Here is a 26,937-nt window from a genome sequence, read left to right as displayed (position 1 = left end):
AACTTTTCTCCAACGAGGTATGAGAATTTTTGGATAAATTTTCCCTTTGTCTCTTGGGAGGACACTCCCAAAGTGTATTCTTAAAGTTCCTTAGAAGATCCTGGGTGGGGGTGGAGCCCATAGCTGGATCAACCCAAGAATACTCTGGGGGGCTGGGTGCGGTGGAGCATACCTGTAATCCCAGTGACTCAGGAGGCTGAGGTAGGAGGACAGACAGGTTGGAGGACAGCCTGGACAACTCAGTGAGACCCTATCTCAAAATAAAAATAAAAAAGGGCTGGGGGCATAGTTCAGTGGTACCCCTGGGTTCAATCCCCCGTACCAAAAAAATAGAACAAGACTGTTCTTCAGATTAGCTGTCCCTCTTTCAGTCTTCTTGGGTTTTGACTCTATTTCCTGGAATCACTTTTCCAAATAAACTAGTTGCGTTCAAGCGCAGGGATCAAGTTTTGGTTCCTGGGGGAACTCTGGCTAGGACAACATGAATGGTAGAAAATTAGAATGTGCAGATAAAGAACTCTAAAATCACGAACAATCCTGTTTTCTCTAGAGATCTCTTCTGTTAGAATTTAGGAATTCTAGAAAAGGAATATTCTTCCTTTTAAAATGCATACACAATAAAGGGGATCATACTGTATTGCTAAGGCTTTAATATAGTTTGTGTCCCTAAGGGTTCATATTTAATCTGCAGTGTGAGGTGTCCAGAGTTAGAAACCCAATCAACTGTGGTGTTCAGAGGTGGGGCCTTTGGAAGGTGATCAGGATTACAGCCATTAAGGTGGAGGCCCCCACAATTGAATCTTGGTGGCTAAACAAAAAGAAAAGAGATCAGAAGAGACAGACGTAGAACTACATGTTCCCTGCCTGGTGCTATGAGATGCTACCTTCTGTCAGGAATAAGACCAGAGTTGGTCCTGAGACCTTTGACTTCCTGTTGGGGCAGGCCAAAATGTCTAGTTAGGCTCCCTGGCTGAGGCTTCTGGTGGGCTACGTTAGGTTTTTAGTGTGTAGCCAGGGCTGGGAAACAGCTCTGTTATGGTTAGTCAAGGTCAGACAAACTGTGACTCAGTGTATAGACTCAAGGTTGTAAGCACTACTTGTGAGCACGTGCCCCCTTAGGTAGCCTGTTGGCAGTGTGCCTTCTTTTTGGTCTGCAAAGGGGCCATGGAAAAGCCTCAGGGGCTCAATGGGGGCAAAATGGGACTGGCTGGAAGCCTGAGCTGTGGCCACCTCTAAAGCATGTCTACTATCCTAACTGTCTCTTGCCTCTTCTTCTGTGTGCTGGGACCATGAATCTGTTCCCTGGGTTGAAGCCCCCACAGGGTACCTCCAGAACCATGAGCCCAAATAAACCTCTTTTCCTTAAAACTTACCCTGTCTGGGGGAACAAATTAGAACAAATAAAATATATTAAAAAATACTCCTGGCTTCAACTTATTATTAACAACGGAAAACCAACTAGCACATAGATAATTGATATATATCCTGACTTTTCTTTTTTAAACTTTTGCTATATTGTGAAAATCTTCATGTGAGGATGACACTTTCTTCAACGGTGTGAGATTTCATAGCTTCACAGTATCTCATTTACAGTACTTATTCATTACATAGTAAGCAGTGGCTACAGCCCAAATGCAGTTTGGTTTCCTCATCTGTAAAGTAAAAACACAGAAAGGAACAAACTAGGTCAGACCTCTGCTCCTATGCAGCTGGCCTTATGGTCAGGATCTTTCTTACATTCTAATGGAGCATGATTATTTACCCAACATCCCACTGTGGACTATTTAGCTTTCAGTTTTCAGTACTATAAACATTCAATAAACATTCACTTAAGTATTCTTTACACTTATTCTCGATTTTCTGCTTTTAGGATACATTTTTTTTTTGTACTAGGGATTGAACTCAACCATTCAGGGGGACACTCAACCACTGAGCCACATCCCCTTTTCTATTTTGTATTTTATTAGGACACAGGGTCTCACTGAGTTGCTAAGTGCTTTGCTATTGCTGAGGCTGGCTTTGAACTCGTGATCCTCCTATCTCAGCCTCCTGAGCTGCTAGTATTACAGGAGTGAGCCACAGGGCCGGACTAGAAAAATTCTTTTTTTTTTTTTGGTACCCAGACTGAACCCAGGGTCTTAACCACTGAGCCACATCCCCAGCCCATTTCTTTTTGTATTTTATTTAGAGGAAAGTCTCACTGAATTGCTTGGGGCCTGGCTAAATTGCTGAGGCTGTCTTTGAACTCACAATCCTCCTGCCTCAGCCTCCCCAGCGGCTGGCATTACACGCACCACTGCGGGGCCAAATTCTTAAATTCTTAGAAGTGGAAATGCTGAAAGAATAGGACCCACGTAAATGAAGACTGGGATTGGTTTATCTGCCCTGGAGCCAAGGCTATTAACATTCATGATATTAATATCATTACAGTAAAAAAAGTCATGGTAACCAGAGGTTGGTACCTGGTTCCTAGATGGCTTAGGGATGTGGGCTGAGTGATTTAATGATTAACAAGTTAGGTCTAGAGTCCTCTCCTTCTCTCTCTCTCTCTCTCTCTCTCTCTCTCTCTCTCTCTCTTTCTTTCTTGATTTCGGACAAGTTTCTCAAGCTTTTGTACTTCGGTTTCCTCACCTGTAAACTGAGAGCAATAGCTCTCATCTCAGAGGGCTGCTAGTCATTCCTTACATGTTTATTCAGTGCCTACTAATCCCAGCTTCCAAGTTAGGAGTTGTCAATCTAGAAGGAAAGGATGTATTAATACTCACACAAATATAAAATTGTAGAATTGCACTATGTTTTATAATGAGAAATGCAGGATGCTATGAAAATGAATGCGAGGGAGGGGCCCGAAGTTTTTTTTAATTTTTATATTTTTACGGGGTTTGCAAGAGCAAGTGGGGTGTGCGTGTACATCTGGAAGATGTGTAGGCCTTGTCTGGTGGGGAGGAAAATTCCCTGCCCAGAAAAGGGTGGGTGCAAAGCATTTTCAAGACGGATGGAAACGTACGCCACTTTCTTTTCCACCTAACGCTCTTGGAGTTGTGTGATTCCTTCTAGAAATTTCTCTTGAGGTCTGATAGTCCCATGGCTGTTTTTTTTTTTTTTCCTTATTTAGCTCTAGTTGAAATGCCATTTCCTTAGAGAGGCCCCCACCAACCGTCCTCCATCATGCATCCCCTCCCGTGGTCAACCACTTTTATCACTTTTTTCCTTCCTAATACTGATTCAAACATTCGTATTTGTTTAAAATCTTCCCTCCCACTTGAATGACAACTCCAAAAAGTCAGGGATATTTGGGGGCGGGTAGATTTACATGCTAAATTCTCAATGCCTGGCGTATAGTAGTTGTTCAGTGCATATTTCTTGAATGAAGGGAAATGATTGGCGCAAAGTCCGGCCGTGGCAAAAGCGGTTCGCAGTAAAAGCCGAAGCATCCGGGCCATCCTCGGCAGAGCGAGGGGGCGTGGCTGGGGCGTGATCGCCGCCCGGAACCTAAGAGCCGCACCCGCAGCGGTTTCCGGCCTCGGCGGACACTTCCCGCGGAGGGACTATCCCGTGGCACTTGGCGGGGCTGAGGAGGACACGGAGGCTCCGGAGCAGCGACAATGGATGACCACAGCCTGGAAGAGTTCCGTCGGCGCTGGCAGGAGGAGCTGGCGCAGGCCCAGGCGCTGAGGAAGCGGCGGCGGCCTGAGGCTGCCGAGCGGCGGCCGCGGCGGGCCGAGGTGGCTCCCGGCCGCGGCGAGCAGGCCTCGGGGTACCTGGCGTTGGCTCAGGGCCTCCTGGAGGGCGCGGGGCGGCCCCCGGCGGTGCGGGCGACCCGGGCCGAGAGGCAGGACGCGGCGAGCCGTTCCCGCTCCCCTCCCGTCCGCGAAGCCGCGGGGGGCGGGGAGCAGCTGGTGGATCAGCTCATCCGCGACCTGGTGAGTGGCGGTCGCCTGCTGCCGAGGCCCTGGGCCTGCCCCCGCTCCGGAACTAACCACTCAGGAGTTGTAAAGCAACTTTCTCTGTGGGCCACCGACTGGAAAAAAAGTAAAATAAAAAAGAGTAGTCGTGTACTCACCTATGTTCGTGTGTGCATAGGGTGCAGACCCAAGGCTGCTTGGTCCCCAGATTTGTCAGTGTCTGCAGACATCTTGGGGTGCTTCAGTGGGTGTGAGCATGCAAGCTCTGGACATCCAGTGTTTGCTCGCAAACATCCTACGATGCATAGGATAGACCCACGAAAAAATTAGCCGCCCAAAATGTCAGTAGGAGTTTGAGAACTCAAGAAAGTAGATACCTAAACTTTTTAACAAAGGCTGTCTTTGGAGAAAGAGGGCCTAGGAAACGGATAGGAAAGAATTGAACTCGGGGGCATTTAACCCCTGAGCCACATTACCAGCCCTTATTTTGTATTTTATTTAGAGACAGGGTCTCGGCAAGTTGCTTAGCGCCTCGCCTTTGCTGAGGCTGGCTTTGAACTTGCGGTCCTCCTGCCTCAGCTCCTGAGCCACAGTGAGAAAGAAATAATTGCTTTTAACTTTTCTCTGTGTACTGTTTGTTTTTATTTTTTTTCCAACTTCAAAAAATTAAAGTGGAAAAAGGAAGAAAAGGAGGAAAAATCCTTTAGGCAGGATCATTAGGATGGAGGTTGTTTTGAGGGGGCATGGATCTTTTGGAGAATCTGGAGGCCTGCCATAAAAATGACCCCCTTCACCAAGGTGGGAGGATCAGGACTACCTGGCACTTATCCATGGCTCCCAGGTTAAGAATTGGAAGAGGACATTAAGCTTTAATAGCCTGATTTACACGATTTTCAAAAGAACCTTCTACAGCTTTCCAGTTGGGAATTATTGTGTAGTGGGAGTTGTTCCAAGAATTAATGGCTTATTTTTATGTAGTGTGCAGTTTTATTCAAATAACATAACTTGTTTTTTTTTTTTAAAACAAATGTCTGTTTCTGAGCTCTTTTAATTTTTTAAAATTTTTTATTTTTTTAGTTGTTGATGGACCTTTATTTTGTTTCTTTATTTATATGGGGTGCTGAGAATCAAACCCAGTGCCTCACACTTGCAAGGCAAGTGCTCTACTGCTGAGCCACAATCGCAGCCCCCTGACTGACTTTTAATACAACAATCCTGTGAGGTAGATATTAACTCTCCTTTTACAAATGAAGAGACAAAAATTTTCTGTGATTTGTCCAGGGTTACCCAATCAACAAATAATGGGAATTGAAATTAGAGTAAGGTCTTTTGACTTCTAATTCACCAGGTTAAACTTGAGTTGGCATAAGAATTACCTGAGGCCTTATTGAAATATAGGTCCTGGGTCTTCCTCAGACCTATGAAATCAGTGGTCAGGGAAGAGAGCCCCAAATCTGATGATTAGAATGATCAGACACATTTGAGACATTGTTCTTGCTTCCTTTGAATTTTAAATCCTGATTCTCAAGGCTTTCCAGCTGTAATAGTCATAGACATTGTTCCCAAGAATAGTGGAGAAATAAATCAAGTGTGCAAAAAAGGAAGGACCCTCCTTTGGGAAGGATCCAGGGAGCACATTCGAATCTAATATGTAGTCGGAAAAAAGCCTGCACTAATTCCCTGGGATGAGACCTGGTGGGCTTCTCTGTTCCCTTCATAGTCACGACATTAGATGAGGCAGCATCCAAGTTGGGGCATCTCTGATTTTTTAAAACAATACTTCATAAGTAGTAGTTGTCCATTAAGCACTAGCGTACTCTTTCCTTGGTGCTGTCTTAAGGGCTCAGAGACTTTATTCAGTTCTCCCAGTAACCCTCCACGGTGGCCATTTTCAACTGCACTTGGAACCTGAGCATTAGGAAAGTACCTTGGTTAGGGTCAGTAAACCCATCCAGTATCTTTGGTCTGAGAATGGATGTTATGATTTACAGAAAAAGCTTGGCTACCTGCATCAGTGGTTGCAAACCCTACTACCCACAGGGTCCAGACAGGTAATGCAACTGAGTGAAGCAGGCTAGGTATTGCCTCTTCAATCCTTTTTCCGCCCCAGCAGTATCTTTTTTTCAGGCATTTTGTTGTGTATTTTTTCCAGATTTTATCATAGTTTGTAGAATTTGTTTCATGGTGGCAGCTGACATAAAACATGTCAGGGTAGGAATTATCTTTCTTGAAATATGGCTCTCTTTGTTTTTGTTTTTTCACTTTTAAAAGTTTTTTTTTTTTTTTTTAAATCACACTTTGAAGTATACCAATCATAACTGCACAGCTTGATGCATTTTGAAGAGTTCGTGAGCATGGAAGCAGCAGGCAGATTACAGAACAGCATCACCAGCTTGGCAGAACCATCCCTGCCCCCATGTGCTTTTTCACCTCAGGGTAAACACTCACCTGACTTCTAACACCAAGCTTGAACTACATTTAAGTGGAATCATACTGTGTCTACTCTTGTGCGGGGGTTCTTGTGCATATGAGATTGATCTATGTGAATTTACCACATTTTATTTATTCATGCTACTGTTGATGGGCATTATTGATAACTAGTTTGTTAAGAGCCAGCTTGGGGCTATTGGGAACAGCACTGCTACGAACATTTTATACATCTTTTGGTGTGTGTGTGTGTGTGTATGTTTGGAATTCACCAAGGAGTGGAATTACTAGGTCATAAAGCATGCGGGTAACAGCCTTGGTAGATGTTGATATTTTCCAAAGTAGTTGTACTCTGGAAAGATTATGTTCCTTTGGGACTTCCCAGAAACTGTTCCCAGAGACTGACATAGTAGTCATGAAAGGGAAATAAAAATGGTAAACTTCACCCCCAACTTTTGGCAATTGGCTTCTACTTGTGCATCCTGTTGTGGTTTTGGCTAGTCTCTTCCACTTCAGACTTCAGTATCATCACCATAGTGAAAGCACCTAAGTTATCAGCCAAAAGTTGAGTTCCTTTTGTTGAGCAGTTGAACACACTTGGAATGTTACCTGGCTAGGAATAGGCCAGAACCGTTGATGGGCAAGCGCAGCTGAAATGAAATTTAGAAATAACTCCTCCTGAGCCTGGTCTTCTTTCTCTCCCCACAAGTGTTTGGCATTGAACCCAGGGGCTACCACTGAGCTCATCCACAGTCCATTTTATTTTGAGACAAAAAACTAGGCTGACCTTGAACTTGTGAGCCTCTTGAATAGCTGGAATTTATACTACCTCATCTGACTTATGAGGCTTTTAATAATTGCACCTAGAAACCATCTCTGTTTAGGTTATGAGGTAGGAATATCTAAATTGGCACTTGGTTTAACATATGGTTAAACTAATGAAAGAAATGGCATCCCCCTTGTCCAAATTCCAGAGGCAGTAGGCAGTTTGTTTTAGTCTTTCATCCTGTCCATAAACCCAGGCTCCTTAGGTTAGTGGAGCCACTTGAGTATGATTGCTTGGTCCCATTTTTGTTTAGGTAGCATATCAGATCTCCCCCCAACTCAAATTGTCTTAAAAAACCCAAATTGGAATCCATCAATTTATGTGACTAAAACCTCTAGGTGGTTGTGCTTGTTCTGGGTGTTAACATAACGTGACTGGAAGCCTCCTCTTAGTACGGCTTTCCTTTGTTGATTTTACTTGCAGCAGTCTCTCCCCCACTGGGGACAAAATGGCCAGCATCTGCAGTCCTACATTCTACCAGCTTGGCAATGCAGGGAGAGAGTAAGGAGTGTGTTTTCTGTGGTATGCAACAGATATCATGAACCTAAGTTCTTATTGGGCCAAATTGGGTCATGTGACCAATTTGGAGCCAATTTCTGCTTAAAATTGTCCAGGCTTGCATTTAGTGCCCACTCCTGAAGATAAGGGTGGGGTCAGTCCCATTTAAATCACATTGAGTGGGAAGAGAAGAGAGAATGAATGTGGGGCAAGCAACTGTGGCCATTACTGATGTCCACTTTAGGTGGCTGTTTGGAGCAGCACTGTAGGACTGTTTTCTGTTCATCCGTCTCTGTATACTTGTTGATCAGGTAGGTGCTGGGGCATGGGCAATCAACAGAATTGATACAGTTCCTGCCCTTGGAGACCACCTCTTCTAACTTAAAGAACAACATTAATGGAGCCAGCACAGCCTGGGTGTGGTCCTGGGCTTAGAGTCAGTGGACCAGCATTGAGTTTCAGATTGTGCTGTTGACTGGTTCTCTCCTGGTGTGGAGTCATGTGCTGGCATACCTGGAATGACTCCCCTTCCTCTTATTACCCTTTGTCTTCCTTTTAAGGCTCAGCTTGAATTCCCCCTCTTGTGTTAACTCTTCCTTGATGATCCCTTCAGTCCAAATTTCTCCACTCCCCTAACTGAAAAAGGTCTTATTGTCAGTGTCATTTTTTTTTTTTCATGAATTAGCAGGTCTCTACTTAGTGCATTTGAAATAGACTGTGTATATATGTAAATTGTAACTTAGGTCATGTTTTCACTGCAAAGTTCTGATGGCTGGAAGTGTCATGGGTTCATTCATTCCACAATACATGTTAAGAGGCTTAACTAACTTATTAAATGGCTTAACTTAGTATCAGGCACTGTTCTTAGGCACCAAGGATACAGCAGTGAACAAGACTGAAAATTTATAGTCTACATTCCAGGAAAGAGGGATCTAGACAGTTCTCAAATAATAAATGCTCTGGGAAAAAAGCAGATAGGGGGCTCGAGTGGGACTGTAGTAGGGTAGGGGCTGTAATTTTAATGGTGCTGTCCAGTAAGGCCTTTCTTGGGAAGATCACTTTTCATGGAAGACAAGGAGGGGAGGAAGCAGGCATGAAGAGATGTGGGGCATGGGCAATCAACATTTCACATTGACTGCAGGCAGAGAACAGTAGGTGCAAAGGTTCTATGGTGGCCAGAGCCAGCAGCCTCCTGGGCGTGCGGCCCAAAAGTGACTAAAAGACCCTGTGCTCAGAAGGACCCGTGCTTGGTTAAAGCTCTGTGTTGTCTTGAAGTTCTTAACTGTTTTTGACTACGTTTTTGTTTTACACTGGGCCCCCCAAATTATACATCTGATCCCGATGGTGGGATTGTGCTTGGAGTAACTTCACCAAACAAATCCACAGCCATGAGTAGTACGCCTCTGGGACCTGAAGCTTCTGACGGGATCTCCTCCTCCCTTCTGACTCTGTGCTTGCCTTGTTTCAAATCTGGGGTCCAGTGTAGACTCAGGGAGCTTTGACAGCAGAGGTCCAGCCTGTTTTGTTTCACATTGACTTTTTTTAGTGCCACACCCAGTGTCTTGGGATTCCCCCAGCACTTACTCCCCAAGTCCTTTGGATTGGCATTTTCCATCTCCCTCCCTTGCCAGAGTGCCTGGGGAAGTCATACCAATAGGCCATAAATATGAGAATGTGTCTCAGAGTGGGAAAGCCTAATCCTGTTTAAAAAAATAAATCACAGTTATTTTTGTGCATTTACCATGTGCCTAGTGCTGGGCTGGTTTGACTTGGTAATATTATAGTTCAGTTATTTGCACAGATAATCAGCAGATATTTATTGCATACCTTTTGCTCTTACAGCTAGACATGGGCATTAGGTTCAACGTTAAGAGATAAATTGGCTTTTTGTGGACTGCTTGAGAGCTTAACCTCTCTTTATAGCATTGTTTCTTTGGAGAAATGATTTCTAAGTTCTAAATAGCTGACTTACTAATGAACTGTGGAATACCTTAGGGGACTATCTATATTGCCTCTCATAGTCTTGTGTATTTATTCTGCTTTACATGACGATGATTTATCACTATAAAAGATTTTAGCTCTTTGAGTGCGGTTGCCCATACTTATACATTTGCTAACAGCACCTCCCCTCCCCCTGCATTGGTCATGTCCCTGAATTCAGATAGTATTTTGAACATAAATTATCCTATTTTGGGCTGGGGTTGTGGCTCAGAGATAGAGCGCTCGCCTATCATGCATGAGGCAGTGGGTTTGATCCTCAGTACCACATAAAAATAAAATAAAGATATTGTGTCCACCTACAACTAAAAAATAAATATTTAAAAAATTATCCTATTTTAGTGGGTAGCATGCTTACTACAGAAGTATTTAGGAAATTTAGAAGGAAAGAAGAAAACAAAAATCTCCTGTAACTCAGGCTACTGCTGTTCACATTTTGGTATACTTCTGAAATTCTTTTTCTTCTTATATGTAAGAATATTCATTTTAAGACAAAATGGCTGCCTATTTATTTTGGGAGTGTTTCGGATCCCCTTCCATCAGCCAATTTTTTTTTTTTTTTTAAAGAAGACACAGGAGAGGGGCTGGGATTGTGGCTCAGTGACTGAGCGCTTGCCTCGTACATGTGAGGCCCCGGGTTCGATCCTCAGAACCACATAAAAAGAAAATAAAAATAAAAAATAAAAAAATGCCCTTATTTGCTATAAAAAAAAAAGACACAGGAGAAACTGGAACTCCTTCATTCCTACTGATTGAGATTGTGAGGTCAACTGTGCTCCACTTTTGTGTTATGTGGAGAGTTGAGATAAACTCCTTTAGAAAACAGTCTCCTTTTCATAACAGATTTAGTAGAAATGTTACTGCAGATCTCTTATTTGAACCTAAAGTGATTTCTTTTCTCAGATTCTCAAAACACCACCTAGAGAGCTCTTCATGTTGTTTGCCCTGGAGATATACATTGAGAACAAAAACCTTAAGTCAGTTTCTTCACTTTGTACTGATTTGTCTCTTAGTAATTATCCCTTCTTCTATTAAACAAGAGAAGACAGATTAAATTTCTAACAGTAAGGCACAAAACCAATCCATTTACAGAATTAGTCTTACATTAGCACATAGGAGTGCAAATCGGCCTCCCTGGGGATGGATCTCTTTGCAATTTCTCTCAGCATTTTTGGAGTAAGTCCAGTAGACTTTGGGAAAATCTTGTACTCACTGACCTTAAATTAACAAAGTAACACTACCCATGTGTGTGTGTGTGTGTGTGTGTGTGTGTGTGTGTGTTTCCCTTGTTTGGGAAAGCCAGTAGATGGATTTGATATCTGCTATGATTTAGGGCTGTGGTTCTCAGTTTTTAATGTGCATGAGGAACCCCTGAGAAGGTGATGTTTGAGTACCTTCCCTGAAATTTGGGGGCAGTAGGTCTAGGTGGGTTCTCAGCATTCAAAATAAAACAAATACAAAAATCACTATGGATGATTTTGATAGGAGTCACCATTTTTGGTGACAGAAGTCACTAAGAATGGTAAGAGAATATCTAAGCCATTGGTCAAAGCATTAAAAACCAGGTTGTGTGTAATCAGAAAGACACTTTTCCTTACATTTGAATAATGTTAATTCTTTGAATTCATTGGTTTTCTAGAGCATAAATTTGGCAAGTCTCACACTGAAGGGAACTATTAAGCGAGTGCACAATAATAGTGTATTGCTTTATCAGTGTAGTCACATTGATTTTTGTATAGTGTGACTAGTTCTCCTGTATTAATAATTCCAGTGCCTTTTTTCCTTCAGTGCTGTGGATGGAACCAGGAGCCTCACATGTGCTAGGCAAGCACTCTACCCCTGAGCAATATCCCCAGCCCTCAATGTCTTTAATTTCCTTCTTCTTCGAGTATGTTTCTGAAATTCAGAGTTGCCCATTTTCATGTTTTTAAGTCAGAATAGATATTGAGGTGGGTTAAAATGGCTCAAAACTCTTTGGGTGGAGTGTGTTTCACCATAGTCTAGGTGGTAGTGTGGTAGCTCTCTTTTAGATAACAAGGAATTTCTCTAGGAGCAAGTTATATTTTTATCTACGTCTATGGACTGTGGTAAACACTAATCCGAGTGCTTCAGACACCCTGCTGCAACTAGGAGAGTTTCTGTGGTTACTGGGGCTACAGCTTTGGCCCAGGACGTGGCTGCCTGTCCTTGTTGAGTCATGCATACTATAAAAGAGTTGTGTTTTCAACCACATGCTCATAACTCTTAATCTTCTGTGAGTTGTTTCCCAAGTGGTATGTTATTAATAATAACAAAAAGAGGTTTATGAATCATTTACTTAAACTTTAATCTACTCTAGTTGGCTGGTATAATGACATTATCCTCACCTGCCTTCCATATACCTCCTTGAGTGGGAAGTAGGTTTCCTAGACTGATGTCTCTGGAATTGTACAGAGGAATCCTTGGGGATGAATTGGACACAAGACCACCAATTCTGTTGGTTTGGGAAAAAAGTTTTGACTCTACACAAAACAGACTCTGAGACAGATATTTCAGGTAGGTGGTTTAGTGGCTTGGTCTTTCGGAGAGATCCAGCTTTGAGGCAACAGGGCCGGGCTGTTGTATATAGGCATTGACTAATCAGCAGATGCAGGCTGCCCTCTGAGAGGAGATGTTTCTTTGGTAAGGAAGCTTCTTTGGCCAAGGGTAGTGTCTAGGAAGCACTCAGCTCTGAATCACTGGCAGGTAGCATTTTCATCAGGTAGAATGAGTTCATCGGATCTGAAGGAGGACTTGCGGTGTCCACTACTAGAGCCATTGAATGAATGCCTTATGCAGCATGAAGCTGCAACATTTGATCTCCTGACCTTGTGGGTCAACATATTTCTTTTCATGTAGTGGGGATCCAACCCAGGTCCTGGAACATGCTAGCTCTACCACTGAGCCATGTCCCCAGCCCTCTGCCCCCCGTTCTTTTTTTCTCTGAGATACCATCTAAGTTGCGCCTGGTTGGGTTTGAACTTGTGATCCTTCTGCTTCAGCCTCCTGAATAGCTGGGATTGCAGGCATGTGCCACCTCATCCAGCTACGTATTTCTTAAGATGTGGGTCTTCCTGCTGTTCTCTAGTCAGTGGAACAACAGGGAAAATCATTTATTATTATATGAATGTCTGGGACTTGATCTGTTTTGGATTGATGATCGATGAGATGTAATTCTAAGAGCACACTGATTTTTAAAAAAGTTTGTCTTTGGACTGTTGGTGTTTACATAATTACAATATAATGCTTTGGTTTCTCTCCAGGACTTAGAAATGATCCATCACTGCCTGTGCATTAACAGACCAGTGCAGCATCAGACTGACTGTTGTAATGGTGGCCATAACACCACTTACTGTTCACTCGCAGCCTGGGGGAAATGCCTCCTTTCCATCCAGTGTGCACCAGAAGGAATCCTTCCTGACTCACTATAGAGGACTGCCCTTTTAAAGTTGATTGTTTTAACTTTAAAGAATCCCTGTTGTATTGTACTTGGTGTTCAGACTTCTGAGTAGCTTAGCCTCTGCCAGCCTTTTGCTATTGCTCTGATTGTCATCTGCTTGTATATGACAATAAATATAATGTGTAAACAAGCTGGTTTAGGAGTGTCATGAGAGGGGGAACACCTGTTTGTTGAAGAAATAGGCAAAAGTCCCTCAAGGAAAATGAATAGTAATATTCACAATCATATATTGCATGCTTAGTCCTGGTACATGTGCCAAGCTCTCTCCGTGTATTATCTCATTTTATCTGTAATAACATGTTCATGGGGTTGTTATACTGGGTCTGTTTTATAGATGAGGAAACTCAGATGAAGTTAGACTGCTGGCTTGGCTAGTAAGGTAACAATTAGCTTTATCATCAGTTGAAACCAGTTGGGATCTGCTCTGAGCCTCCAAGGCTCCTAGAGATGGTGGTGTTTGGGATCAAGAGGGACCTGGCAGGGTTGGGTATGCTAGGATAGAGGTGCTGTCTTCCAGGATGAGGATGGAGGATAGGCCAGCTGTGTAGACCTAAGACAGGAACTGCAGCCACCAAAAGTGTGACTTTTCTGCACCAGAATAAAAACAAAGATGATGATGTCTCATTCCTCTTCAGAGTATCAAATCCAGAAACTAGGTCATGGAGCATCCTGAACGGGACCTACTGAAGAAAGCAAGTCCTGACAAGTCACAAAAGGAGACTTCAGTTTTGAAGAGTGGGCTTTTCCCTCTGTATTTTCTGCTTGTATGAGGATAAGGAACAGTTTTCTTTTGTTTCTTTCTAAGTGGGTAATGTAGGCCTTTCTGCTTTACTACAGTCCTAATAATATAAAGGGGAGAGCAGGAGGGAGTCCAGAGGTGTGTGCAGCAGTCTTGTCTTGTGCATGCTTTCCTTGACCAGCTGGGACTCCCTCTGGTGGGTTGTGAGGCGTCCCCAGGTGTATCTGAGCTGAGTGAAGCCAGTTAGTTGTGGGAGGGGACCTCGCCTGAAGCGACTTTCCATTATTTTTTTAGGCAAAGATCCTGTGTTTTCCAATTACCCTTGCAGATTTTTTCCTGTTTTTGTCTGTATGGCCAACGCTTCTCTCCTGTTTTAACATTCTGTTCCTTCTTTGTCCACAGAGGACTGTCAGCTCTCACTTTTTTTCCCTCTAGAGAGCTTTTTTGGCTCTCATACTTCACCTTGCACTGTTTTTACAGTTGAGCATCACATTTCCTTATGCTCCAGAGTTTCCTTATCCCTGAGACTCTTAAATGAATAGGAATACAATTCCAGAATAATCTTTATCCTGAGTTGTGGTGGGGTCTAAATTAGCGCTCACACTCCATTAACAATGCTGAGACTATTTTCTATTTTGGGACTGCAGTCTCACAACACACAAAACTGTTGTATATGAGTAGTGAATTAACAATTTGCCTGCAACCAATAAGTCACTGATGTCAGCCAAAGCCTATTAAAAATGAATTTTATTAAGTGAGTTCTGCCGGGACAAAGAGCACAGCTTTCCCTAGCTTTGCAAGGCACATACCATGCCACAGTGAGCTTTGGCAGGTGGATTTGGGAACAGGCAGAGGGGCACACATGCACACTTGGCTTTTCCCTGTTCTCGCATGTATTGCTTTGTGCCACCAGGGTCGTCATGACAGCCTTATCTCCAGCTGAAGCTGTTACCTCATCTCTAATTGCTTACCCAAAGGCAGGCGAGCTCTCATTTCTCTGCATTAATAAATGACACTGAAGAAGAACTCTTTGTTTGCACTGGCTTGCTCAGGTTAAGCAGCATAAGCCCTTGAGAGCATTAGGAAACCTCGCAGAGGGACGGGTTCACCTCCATCTAGAGAGCATTGGGCATGTTGACTTTTTACTCATGTTCACTGCCCTATTCTTTCCCTGGTTTGAAAACACTTCAGTGACCCAGGTCAGCATTTCTCCAGCTTTGGGTGTGCCCCCTCTCTGAGGTGGGGAGAGTAGCAGTTGTCCTGGGAAGAGGGGTGGCTTCCCTGACTTGCAGGCTCACTTTCTTGGACGGCTGCTGCTCACTTTGCCTTAGAAGGCAGGAGGCCTTCCACAAACCTTTGCATCTATTTTTGTAGTGTATCCCAGGTCATGTGGATTTTGTAAGTGTATGTGAGGTTTATGGGGGTCAGAGAATTGAGAGTGGCTGGCAAGTTCTGAATTAATCCCATGACTTCTTTGCGAAATAGAGTACTTCCCTTCTGGGAAACAGCCTTATCTCTCTTGTTACCACCTAAGAGTATCTCTGGTATAAGGCCTGAAGATGTGAGTTATTTTCATATTTCAGAATTTTAAGCTTGTTTTTTTTTCTCCTCAGAATGAAATGGATGATGTGCCCTTCTTTGATGTCCAGCTGCCTTATGAATTGGCAATCAATATATTTCAGTATCTGGACAGGAAGGAGCTAGGAAGGTGTGCACAGGTAAGCTGTTATTAAACAGATGTTCAGATTTTCTACCATGTGTGGTTAAAACTCCTGGATAACAGAAATTTATAGAGTTACAAGCTTTATAGGATTAGTGAATTGCATAGTGACTTTATTTGAAGGAAGGCAACCTTGAACTTGAAAGGACCGTGCTGCACATCACCACTTGGTGTTTATCTTTCTGTGACTGTGAACTCAAGAGCTCTCTTCTTCCTGCATTCTGAATTGTGGCTGACCTGTGGCACTGAGCTCAAAGCTGACAATTCTGGGCTCCGCCTTCATTGAGCCTGCCTACACTGTTAATGTACTCACAGTTTTTAGTGCAAAGATGTGAGTCCTTGATTAAATCAGGCTAGTTGTTAGGATGGGAGCTGAGGGTCAGTTCAGGGACAGAACAGTGAAGTCATGTTTTAGGCATATAGTCCAAATTACCCTTTAAGCTCCAGAATCCCATTCAGTGAAGTAGAGGTATGTGAAAACTGAGACCCACCAGGGAATTGAAGATCAATGTCACCCATTTAATGCTGACTCTGGGGCATACTACCATGGGGTGGATTGTTGGGAGATATCATCTAGGGCAAACTTCATTGTGTGCATGTATCATGGGGGATATCTGTAATATGCATATTTGAATTGAGGAGATCTGGGGTGGGGCCCAGTGGTCCACATTTGTGACCAGGTGTCACCACTTATCTTTGGCCACACTTTGAGAGGCAAGTGTTTATGCCACTAAAGTTGTTCTTTTGTTCTCATCATTTTGGCTGAGAGTATATACTTGATTTGTCTTTATCCTTTTTAGCCTCGCACATGCTAGGCGAGCGCTCTGCCGCTGAGCCACAACCCCAGCCCCTTAATTCATCTTTTCAATTGATAAAAATCTTACTTATTTTGTACAATATGTATACATCGTGGAATGGCTCAGTCAAGCTAATTACCATATGTGTTATCTCACATACTCTTGTTATTTTGTGGTGAGAACATTTTAAAATCTGTTCTTCAGGGATTTTTCAAGTATACAATACGTTATTATTAACTATAGTCATCATGTTGTGCAGTAGATCTCTTGTAGAAATCTTGAACTTTTTCCTCTTTTCTGACATATCCTTTGACCAGTATCTCTCCAACTCCTGGATCCCCCCTTGCAACCTCTGTCTCCTCTCTAGCAGCAGAAATTACCAGGAATTCAATTTTTTTAGATTCTACATATATCATGTGGGATCATGTGGGATCATGTTGTATTTGTCTTTCTGGGCCTGGTTTATTTCATTGAACATAATGCCCTCTAGACACATTTATGTCACAGATGGAAGAAGCTCCTTTTTTTTCAGGTTTACTAGTATTCCATTGTGCGTATGCACCCCGTTTTCCTTATGCAGTCATCTGTTCATTCTGTGTCTGGACTCTGGTGAATAATGCTGTGGTGAGCATGGGAGTGAAGCTCTCTCTTCGACCTGCTGATTTTCTTTTCTTTAGATTTATACCCAGCAGTGAAACAACTGGATCACAGGGTAGTTGTAGTTTTGCTGTTTGAAAGAAACCTCCACAGTTTTCTCTACCAATTTACATTCTCACCAGTAGAGTTGCAGGCTTCCCTTCTCTCCACAGCCTCTCCAGACTTGTTATCCTTTGTCTTTTTGATAACAGCCATTTTGACAGTGGGAGGTGGTGTTTCCTTGAGGTTTTAATTTGCATTTCTCTCCTGATTAGTGATGTTTATATTCCTGTCAGCCACTTGTATATCTTTGAGAGATGTCTGTTCAGGTGCTAGGCTCATTTTTAAATCAAATTACTTGTTCTCTGATTATTGAGTACCTTAGATGTTTTTCGATATTCTTTATCAGATGTGTGATTTGCAGATATTTTCTCTTATACCATAGGTTGTCTCTTCATTCTGTTGACTATTTTCTTTGCTGTGCAGAGTAAACAGTTCTCATCCTGTTTGTCTATTTTTGCTTTTGTGCCTGTTCTTTTGGGTCATATTCAGAAAAATCATTGCCCGCACAAATGTCAATAAACTTTTCTCCTGTTTTCATCTAGTAGTTTTATCGTTTCAGGTCTTACACTTAAGACTTGAATCCATTTTGAGTTGAGTTTTGTATGTGGGTGTGAGATAAGGGTCTAATTTCATTCTTCTGTGTGGGAATATTCAGTTTTCCCAGTGTGATTCATTAGACTATCTTTTCCACATTGTGTGTTCTTGACACCATTGTTGAAAACCAATTAAATGTAAATGCAGGGGTTTATTTCTGGGTTCTCTGTTCTGTTTTGTTGGTCTATGTATATCTATTTTTAATGCCAGTACCATACTGCTTCAATTACTGTAGCTTTATGGTGTGTGTGTGTGTATGTGTGATATATATATATGTGTGTGTGTGTGTGTGTGTGTATTTTTTTGTACTGGGAATTGAACCTAGGGCTGCTTGACCACTGAGCCATATCCCCAGCCCTTTTTATTTTTTATTCCAAGGAGGGTCTCACTAAGTTACTTAGGACTCTCTAGGTTGCTGAGGCTGTCCTTGAACTTGTGATCCTCCCTCCTTAGCCTCCTGAGTTGTTGGAATTACAGACTTGTGCCACTCTGGCCAGCTTTTGTGGTATGTTTTTAAGGCAGGTAGTATGATGCCTCCAGTATTTTTCTTTTGATTCAAGATTGCTTTGTCTACTCAGGGTCTTTTGTGGTTACAAATTTTGTATATATTTTTTTCTTTTTGTGAAAAATGTCTTTGGAATTTTGATGGGTATTGCATTGATTTGTAGAGTGCTTTTGATGGAATGGTTCTGATTCATGAACACGGGGTATTTTTCCATTTATTTATGTCTCCTTCAGTTTCCTTCATTAATGTTTATAGTTTTCAGTCTTTAATCTTTGTGGTAGAATTTATTCCTTAAGTATTTTGCTTTTTTTTTTTTGTAGCTATGGTGAATGGGATCATTGCTTTATTTTTTGAATAGTTAGTTTCTTGTTAACATAATACAAAAGCTACTGATTTTTGAATGTTGATGTTGTATCCTACAGCTTTACTGAATCTATTTATTAGTTCTGATTATATTTTAGTTGGAGTCTTTAGGGTTTTCTATATATAAAAGATCACACTGTAGGCCAACAGGGACAAGGAGACCTCTTCCCTTCCAATCTGAAAGTCCCCCTACTCCATCTGGGACTTCCAGCCCTATGTTGAATGCAAGTGGGGAGTGTGGGCACCCTTGTCTTATTCCTGGTCTTAGAGGAAACTCAGCATTTTACAGTTGAGTGTGATGCTACTTATCTGTCATTGTGCTGACGTATATTCCTTCTATATTTGGTTTCTTAAAGAATTTTTATCATAAAAAAGTTGTTGAAATTCATTAAATGCTTTTTTTTGGTGTTTTTGAGATTATCATATGAATTTGTCCTTCATTCTGTTCATGTATATCACATTTATGGATTCCCATTGATTTTTTATTAAGTGTGTATGACTGCAGATCATATGCTTTTTATGATATTCCCTAGAAGATATTGGAGGATCCATTCTCTTAACTGCCAAAAAATGACTTTGTTTAGTGGTTGCCATTTTCATCCTTGGATTCTATAATGCATTTTACACAGGTGGAGATATCTTCCAAGAGGAAAGGTTTGGTAAAATTCACTAGTAAGAAGACTATACACTAAAATCCAAAGCACCCCAAGAACGTGAAGTCCAGGATATTAAGGCAGTTTGAGAGTGGTAAAAGTCAGATTTGGACTATGGAACTTGCTATGTTGTTGGCAGTTGGGTGAAATCACACGTGATACAGGACAATTTAGAGAGTTTGTGGTGTGATACTATTTTTCATGACACATTTTGCTTAATCATTTTTTTCTACTTAAATGTGAGTTTGAAAGAATTTTTCAGTATTCTTAATTGCCTCAGTATTACTTCAGTGGAGATGCTGCAAATATTTTTGGATGTGTAGTGTGTGTCTTTAAGAAACGATGGAAATTATTTAAAACTGAAACTCAATGTGCTGAAGTGTGAACCAGGCCCAGAGCCTATCAGTTGTATTAAATAAGAGTACCTATATTGTCTTCTTTCCCTTTGGAAATCTGATTTGTTATATTCTAACTTTACACATTGGCCCTGCTCCCAAGAGTTGAAAACAAGAGTGTTGCTAAATGAGTCCAGCTCCTGGATTTGAGCCTGATGCTGTTAGCTGAAGTCTTGGAACAGGGTCTAATAACTAGCTGCTTTACACAAAGTCAGCATTAGACGATAAAATCTTCATTCTTGATAGTGAGCTGCTGTTTAAGGAATAATTTCTTTTTACATTGCTTTTTGCTTTCCCGCTTTGTCGAAAGCCATGTGGCTTTCACATCTGTTGCTGATTTTCTCATCCAAAGAGTTTTTCAGTGAAAGATAGGATCTAGTGGAAGAAGAGATCCCCCTTTTGGTACAGTGGAGCTGTATTTCAGGATAGATTGGTTATGCTGGTGAAATTATTCTGCAGGTGTGAACAGTATAATTTGCAACACAGTGGTCCAATTGTCCACCAGAATTCTTCCTTCTTTGGCCAGTTGGATTTGTTTATTGTTGTTAGCCTAGGTCTAAGAGCACATGTATAAGAATAGAAAATATTCTTAAACAGAGCCCCTTTAACTTGCAGTGACTAGCGCTGGGGCTGGGGCTTGGCATTGGCGCACTTGCCTGGCATGTGTGAGGCACTGGGTTTGATTCTCAGCACCATATATAAATAAATAAAGGTCTATCAACAACTAAAAAAATATTTAAAAAAATACCAGTGGCTAAGTTAGCTGTGATGTGTGTAACCAGGAATTTTCTAGAGCTTTGATGTGAAGATAATGATGGACATGTAGTAGTTTATAGAATTGGCTTTGTTTCTTCAATCATTAAAATAAACCACAAAATAATAAATATAAGTAGCATTTTCATTTGTTTTTTGTGGTGTTTTTATTTTTGAAACAGGGGAAAAGTTGTTCTATTGGTTGGAATGTCCTGCTGCTTTACGATTTTTGTGTTAGAGGGGACTTACTCTCTCTGTCTCCTCTGTCTTTTTCTCTTTGAATCTAGCTACCTTGGGATTTTAATGAAATTGGGCCAGTTATGTGGAATTGGCATCATGAACTATGTGTACGGCCTTGGAGAAAACCTGTTTGCTTAGATCTTTATGCCAAATTGGTAACTAACAGTAAGGAATCCTTACTGGGGAGGCCTTTTGAGATTTAATTATGCCTCAAACTCTGCTGGAGAACTGATTTTGCTTCGACTTTGCCTTCTTTCCACATTCCCTCCTTTTTTTGCTTTATGTTTCCAGAACTGAAGTCCTCTACCTTGGTTGGTGATTCTTGTGCACTTCTGATGCTGACCTCTCTAGCTTCTTGTTATTGTTGGATAACCCTCAAGGGACTTAGTATCTTTGGGAGTGCTTCATCCTGAAACACAGTGTGGCTGTTAGTAAGCAAAGTTATTCATTGGACCCTTCATTGAACAGCTTTATCATTTTGTTATTTATAATTTTATGTTCATCCTTTTTTCATATACACAGGATTCCTGGCATATTAAAAGATAATATTTTAAACTGGATAATAGTGACAAAATCATCAATTTTAGAATTACAGATTTTTTGGTTTTAATGAGAAAAGTTAAGTTTACTGTTACATTACAACACTGATAATTTTTTTTCTTTCACTTTTGGTAATATTGGAGATTGAACTGAGGGCCTCACATATGTAAGGCAAGTGCTCTACCACTGAGCTACTTCCCCAACCTTTTTTTTGTTTTTATATTTGAGACAGAGTCTCACTAAGTTGACCAGACTGGCCTTGAACTTATGATTCTTCTACCTCAGCCTTCTCAGTACATAGGATTACAGACATGTGGCACCAACCCTGACTGGACTGAGGAGGGTTGGTTTTTTAAGTATTTACCAATATGCATTTTTAAAAACTTTAAAAATAATTATAAATTCATGAGATGTTGCAAAATAATAGTACCCTTAGTTTTTTCCATTAGTAATATGTTGCATAATTATAAAATGATATCAAACCAGGAAGTTGACATTGTGACAATCCACAAAGTGTATTCAAGTTGCAGCAGTTTTACATGTGCCTAGGTGTGATTTTAATTGAGTGTGAGTTTATCACAAGTGTAAATCCATGAACTACTACCATAGTCAATATAATTGTATGGATTTCTTGTGCTATCCTTCTATAGCTACCCTGACCTTAACCTTCTGTCCCCTCCACTAACCCCTGTCAACCACTGATTGGTTCTCCATCTCTATAGTTTTGTCTGTTTTTGTTTTCAGTTTTTCAAAAGATATAATATTTTTCGTTGTATGTATTTACTCATGTGTAATACTTAGAAATTTAGCTGCATTGGCAACTATGTCTTGTTTTTCATGTAAAAGGCTGGAAAATGGAAATAAAGAAAGCAACAAAGGGAAAAGCAGGAAGATGCAGAGGTGAAAAACTAAAGACTGTGATAATATTGGTGAGGAAGAAGTAGGTGATGGCAAAATAAATAATTCTAGAGCTAAGGCTCAATATATTAGATTGATATTTCTAGTTTCAAGGAATGTGATCTCATGATCTTACTAGATGTTCACATAGGAAAAACTAAATTCTGTGCTTTTATAGCTAAAGCATTATAATTTTAGTGAAGTTTTTGACAGTCAGGAATCCATATCCAAGTGAGGCTGCATTAATCCTCAGGCAGCAATGATTTTGCAGATCTGTGTTGTTGGCAGGGTTCCCTTTTAGTTCTCAACTTCTACTTTTGCTGCCAGGTTTATCTTTTAGGGAGAGATGTAGAAGGTCCCGTGTATGTCCACAACCCAAGCACTTTTAATTCACCTGGTTGCAGTGGTTGCCTTCTTAAATCAGGGGTTCAGGAAAAGCCAAAACAACTCTAAAAAGTAGATCTAGACCTAGAGAAAACAAGAATGGCCAAGTATTGACAGTCATTAAACTGAGTAGGAGCTACTTGGGAGTTCTTTACTCTGTTCACTTGACTTTTGTGTGTTTGAAATTTTCCATAATTAGAAAGTTGAAGAAGAAGATAATAAAAGCAGAAAGCAAGAGAATGGTTGTGAGTGAGAAAGTCAGAGCCTGTTGAGGGCAGCCCATGTCAGGAACTGAGCTGTTTATATGAACTTTGAAAATGAAAGCAGTTTTTTTTAAAGTTGAATTTTTTAAAAGTTGGCCTTATTCTTACATCTCATTTGATTATTTACAGAGGACTTGCTGTGTGCCAGGTGCCTTTCTAGACAGCAAGCTCCGCAGTGAACATCTCAGATAAAACCCCTACTTTTCAGAGGGCTTACATTGTATGCAGTAAACACCTCATTATATAGAGTATGTCTCCCTAAAAGACAAACCTGGCAGCAAAAGTAGAGTATGTGATATGTGCTATGTCGTAGACCAAGACAGCAGAGGTGATGTTGCACTTTTAAGAGGACAGGGAAGACTTCATAGAGAAGGTGACCTTTGAGCAGAGACTGGAAGGTAGAGCAGAGGAAATTGTACAGGACTCTGGCAAAAGCCCTGAGGCAGATACAGTTGAGTTTCACTTGAAGCAGGGTCTGTGGTATGTGATGGATGGCAGGAAGGTCAGAGTGACTGGGTTGTGGTATACTGTATAATGGATTTCCAGATGTGTCCATGTCCTAGTCACTGGACCCTGTGAACATGCTTTCATGGTAAAGGGCCTTTGCAAATGGGATTAAGTTAAGGATCTTGAGATGAGATGGGGGATTATCTTGAATTATCCAGGTGGGCTTAATGTAATTACAAGGCTCAGAGAAGAGAGAACTTGCTTATGGCTTTGAAGATGGAATAAGGGGTCCAAGCTAAGGAGTAGAGATGGCAGCTAGAAGCTGCGAAAGGTAAGAAATATATTTCCCCTGGAGCCTCCAGGAAGAATGCAACTACTACCTTGATTTTAGACTTCTGGCCTCCAGCACTGTGAGAGGAAATCTCTGTTGTTTTACATCACTAAGTTTGGTAGTGTGTTAGAGTAACCATGAGAAACTAATAGAGTGGCACTAATAGAGTGGGAGGGAATAAGAGGAAGAAACTAATAGAGTGGGAGGGAATAAGAGGAAGGATGGTCAGAATGTAAAAGGCGTTTTAGCCCACTAAAAGAATTTGAAGCTTCATTCTGAGTGGCCTGGGAAGGCTTTGAGTGTTTTGAGCAGAGGAGTGACAAAGGCTTACTTTGATTTATTTTATTTGTTTTGTAGTACTGGGGATGGAACCCAGGGCCTTGTGCATACTGGCAGGCACTCAACCACTGACCTACACCTCCAGCCCCTGACTTTCTTTTTAAGTGGGATCATTTTGGCTGCTGTGTGGGGAATAGGCTGTTGGGGGACAAGCATGGCAGTAGAGAGACCACTCTGACCTGAAATCATCCAGAGAAGAGAATGTTGGCTGGGCCAGGCTTGCCCCAGCAGAAGTGGACAGAGTCAGAATTGCCGATGGGTTGAATGCAGGAAGAGAAAGAAAAGTCAGCTAAGACTTCTGAGGTGTGGACTAAGGAACTGGAAGGATGAGCTTGCAATTTGCTGAGAAGGTGAAAACCGTGTGATGAGCAGGTTTGAGGGGAAGACCAGTAGTCAGGTGTGAGGCTGAAGGTGAGTTCTGGGTTGAGCTCTGGGTTGGAGATGTTAACTTGCGAGCCCTTTGCACGTCAATAGTATTTGAGGTAGGTAACTCAAGAGAACATGAAGGAAGTGCATGTGGGAAGAGGAGGGTATTCAGGGATGTCTATGGATATGGTGTGTTCTCCCCAAGCAGATGTGGTATGTGAAGGTGTGAATGGAACAATGACATTTCCCTTTTGTAATCTTTGTTGATAACTTTAATCCAGGCAGAGCTAACACAGCTAATTTTCCAGCCACCAGCTCACTCCTCCCCATCCCCCACCCCAAATGTGGTGATTCACAGTGGTGCTATAAAACAAAATGCTGGAGACACTTTTATTAGCAAGTTCTTGCAGCTGAGGCTCACTCAGTGGGGCTTTCACTGAGCCAGGGCCTTTCAATTCTGGTGAATTAAAGAAAGACCATTGGACCTTTGGAAAATTCAGGCTTGTAAACTTGCTACATTTAATATAAGTCAAGAAATCAAAACAATTAGAAAGATTTTCTTTTGGTTAGCCCCTTTAAATTTTGCTTGTGAAAATTTAACTAGATCCTTGCTGATTTTTTTTTCTTCGGAATTAAATTCTTAAAGGCTGTCATTTTTCTTCTCCTTTAAAAGAAGTTAAAAAGCACCTTCCATTTATAGTTTGCTAAAGAAATTGCTGGCATACTTTCATTTTTAATGCATAATTGTGGGTACAATCCTGATCCCTTTTTGGAAGTAATTCTCACCTCTACCTTTTGTAAATCCCTCAAACAGATAGGGGTGTGTGTGTGTGTGTGTGTGTGTGTGTGTATTATCCAGGATCCTGAATATTATTTTTTGCAGACTAAGAACTGAGTTCTGGCATTAGTGATGTGGATAATGCACCAAAATGTCAACTTTTTATTCTCAGTTTTTTAGTTTGTAAACCTGTTTTGCAGTTTTCAGATTGTTATTTAAAACAACTTGGATCTTCTTTGGAGCTGATAGAAGGTTTGAGATGTTTGCAGCTCCTGAAAGTCCCACTGAGAACTTTCTCCATTTTTTTTTCTTCATACATGTACTTTGGATAATGATGATCATCAATTCCACTATCATTTCTAACCCCATGTCCCCTCCCTTCCCTTCCCACCCCTCTGACCTATCTAGAGTTCGTCTGTTCCTCCCATGCTCCCCCTCCCTACCCCACTATGAATCAGCCTCCTTATATCAGAGAAAATATTCAGCATTTGGTTTTTTGAGATTGGCTAACTTCACTTAACATTGTCTTCTCCAACGCCATCCATTTACCTGCAAATGCCATGATTTTATTTTCTTTTATTGATGAATAATATTCCATTGTGTCTAAATGTCACATTTTCTTTATCCATTCATCTACTGAAGGGCATCGAGGTTGGTTCCACAGTTTAGCTATTGTGAATTGTGCTGCTATAAACATTGATGTGGGATGTGTCCCTGTAGTGTGCTGTTTTTCAGTCCTTTGGGTGTAGACCAAGGAGAGGGAAAGCTGGGTCAAATGGTGGTTCCATTCCCAGTTTTTTAAGCAATCTCCATACTGCTTTCCATATTGGCTGCACCAATTTGCAATTCCACCAGCAGTGTATGAGTGTGCCTTTTTCCCCACATCCTCACCAACACTTATTGTTGTTTATATGCATAATAGCTGCCGTTCCAACTAGAGTGAGATGAAATCTTAGAGTGGTTTTAATTTGAATTTCTCTGATTGCTAGCAATGATATATTTGTTGATTGAGTGAACTGTATATCATCTTCTGAGAAGTGTCTGTTCAGATCCTTGGCCCATTTATTGCTTGGGTTATTTACTTTTTGGTGTTTAGCTTTTTGAGTTCTTTATATCCCTAGAGATTAGTGCTCTATCTGATGTGTGAGGGGTAAAGATTTGCTCCCAAGATGTAGGCTTTCTCTTCACCTCACAGGTTCTTTTGCTGAGAAGAAACTTTTTAGTTTGAATCCATCCCATTTATTGATTCTTGATTTTAATTCTTGAGCTAAAAATATGGAACCCTTCACGAATTTGTGTGTCACCCTTGTGCAAGGGCCATGCTAACCTCTGTATCATTCCAATTTTAGTATATGTGTTGCCAAAGTGAGCATAAACTTTCTCCATTTTAAAGTGGCTGAAATATGTTTGGTTTAGTTCTTATGACAACCCATCCAGAATGTTTAATGTACTTGGGATCTTCTAATTTGTAGTCACTGAGCACTGGGTTTGCATGCTATTAAAATAGTGATTTAGAAGCTCCATCTGAGAGAAGGGGAAAAAAAAAGATTTTGGACTCCAGAATTTAAAGGTCTCTATTTGGGTTCAGTCTTTTGACCTAGACTGACTGTATGAGCAGGAACCAAACTTTCCCATGTATAGTTTCCCCAAGAATGGGAAGCAGCCCTCAGTTGGGGTACATCTGTGGATTGGGTCTCACATGCAGGTAGGTGTCAGTATGGCAGACTGAAGTAAAGTACTGATGAGAGTTGCTGACCTTAATGTCATAGATGTAGTTGGTGCCCAACTTACATCTTGACTAATTTGTCTGCAAAGCACTGGGCTTTTGAAACACTTCTTGGAGGAAGAAGTCGGGAACCAAAAAAGTCTGGGAAACGCAGCTTCTTACATTCCCATCTTAGAGATAAGCAGTCTGTGAAAAGCTCTGAGAAGTCCTGCAACAAAGAATCCTGCTTAGTATTGTTTAAACCAGTGTTCCCTAGACTGACTTGATTGTGGAATA

The 26,937-nt window shown here is 41.4% G+C and overlaps 1 protein-coding gene and 1 non-coding gene across 2 annotated transcripts in view; one reads left to right on the top strand and one right to left on the bottom strand.

Moving 5' to 3' along the window:
- Positions 1-3,544: 3,544 nt before the first annotated feature.
- Fbxw8 (F-box and WD repeat domain containing 8) overlaps positions 3,545-26,937 on the top strand; it is a 108,590-nt gene continuing 85,197 nt past the window's right edge. Inside the window, exons 1-2 of the mRNA XM_026386028.2 lie at positions 3,545-3,923; positions 15,485-15,589. Of these exons, the coding sequence (XP_026241813.1) occupies positions 3,606-3,923; positions 15,485-15,589 (423 nt within the window). The 5' untranslated portion in view covers positions 3,545-3,605. The remainder of the gene's footprint in view (positions 3,924-15,484; positions 15,590-26,937) is intronic.
- On the bottom strand, positions 26,205-26,308 carry LOC113180944 (U6 spliceosomal RNA). The gene has a single exon (XR_003300549.1). It is a non-coding gene; the product is annotated as a U6 spliceosomal RNA (small nuclear RNA).

Source organism: Urocitellus parryii, chromosome 3, assembly GCF_045843805.1.
Source record: "Urocitellus parryii isolate mUroPar1 chromosome 3, mUroPar1.hap1, whole genome shotgun sequence".
NCBI lineage: Eukaryota > Metazoa > Chordata > Mammalia > Rodentia > Sciuridae > Urocitellus > Urocitellus parryii.
Note: the sequence above shows the minus strand (reverse complement) of the source record. Positions and strands in the feature narration are given on the sequence as shown.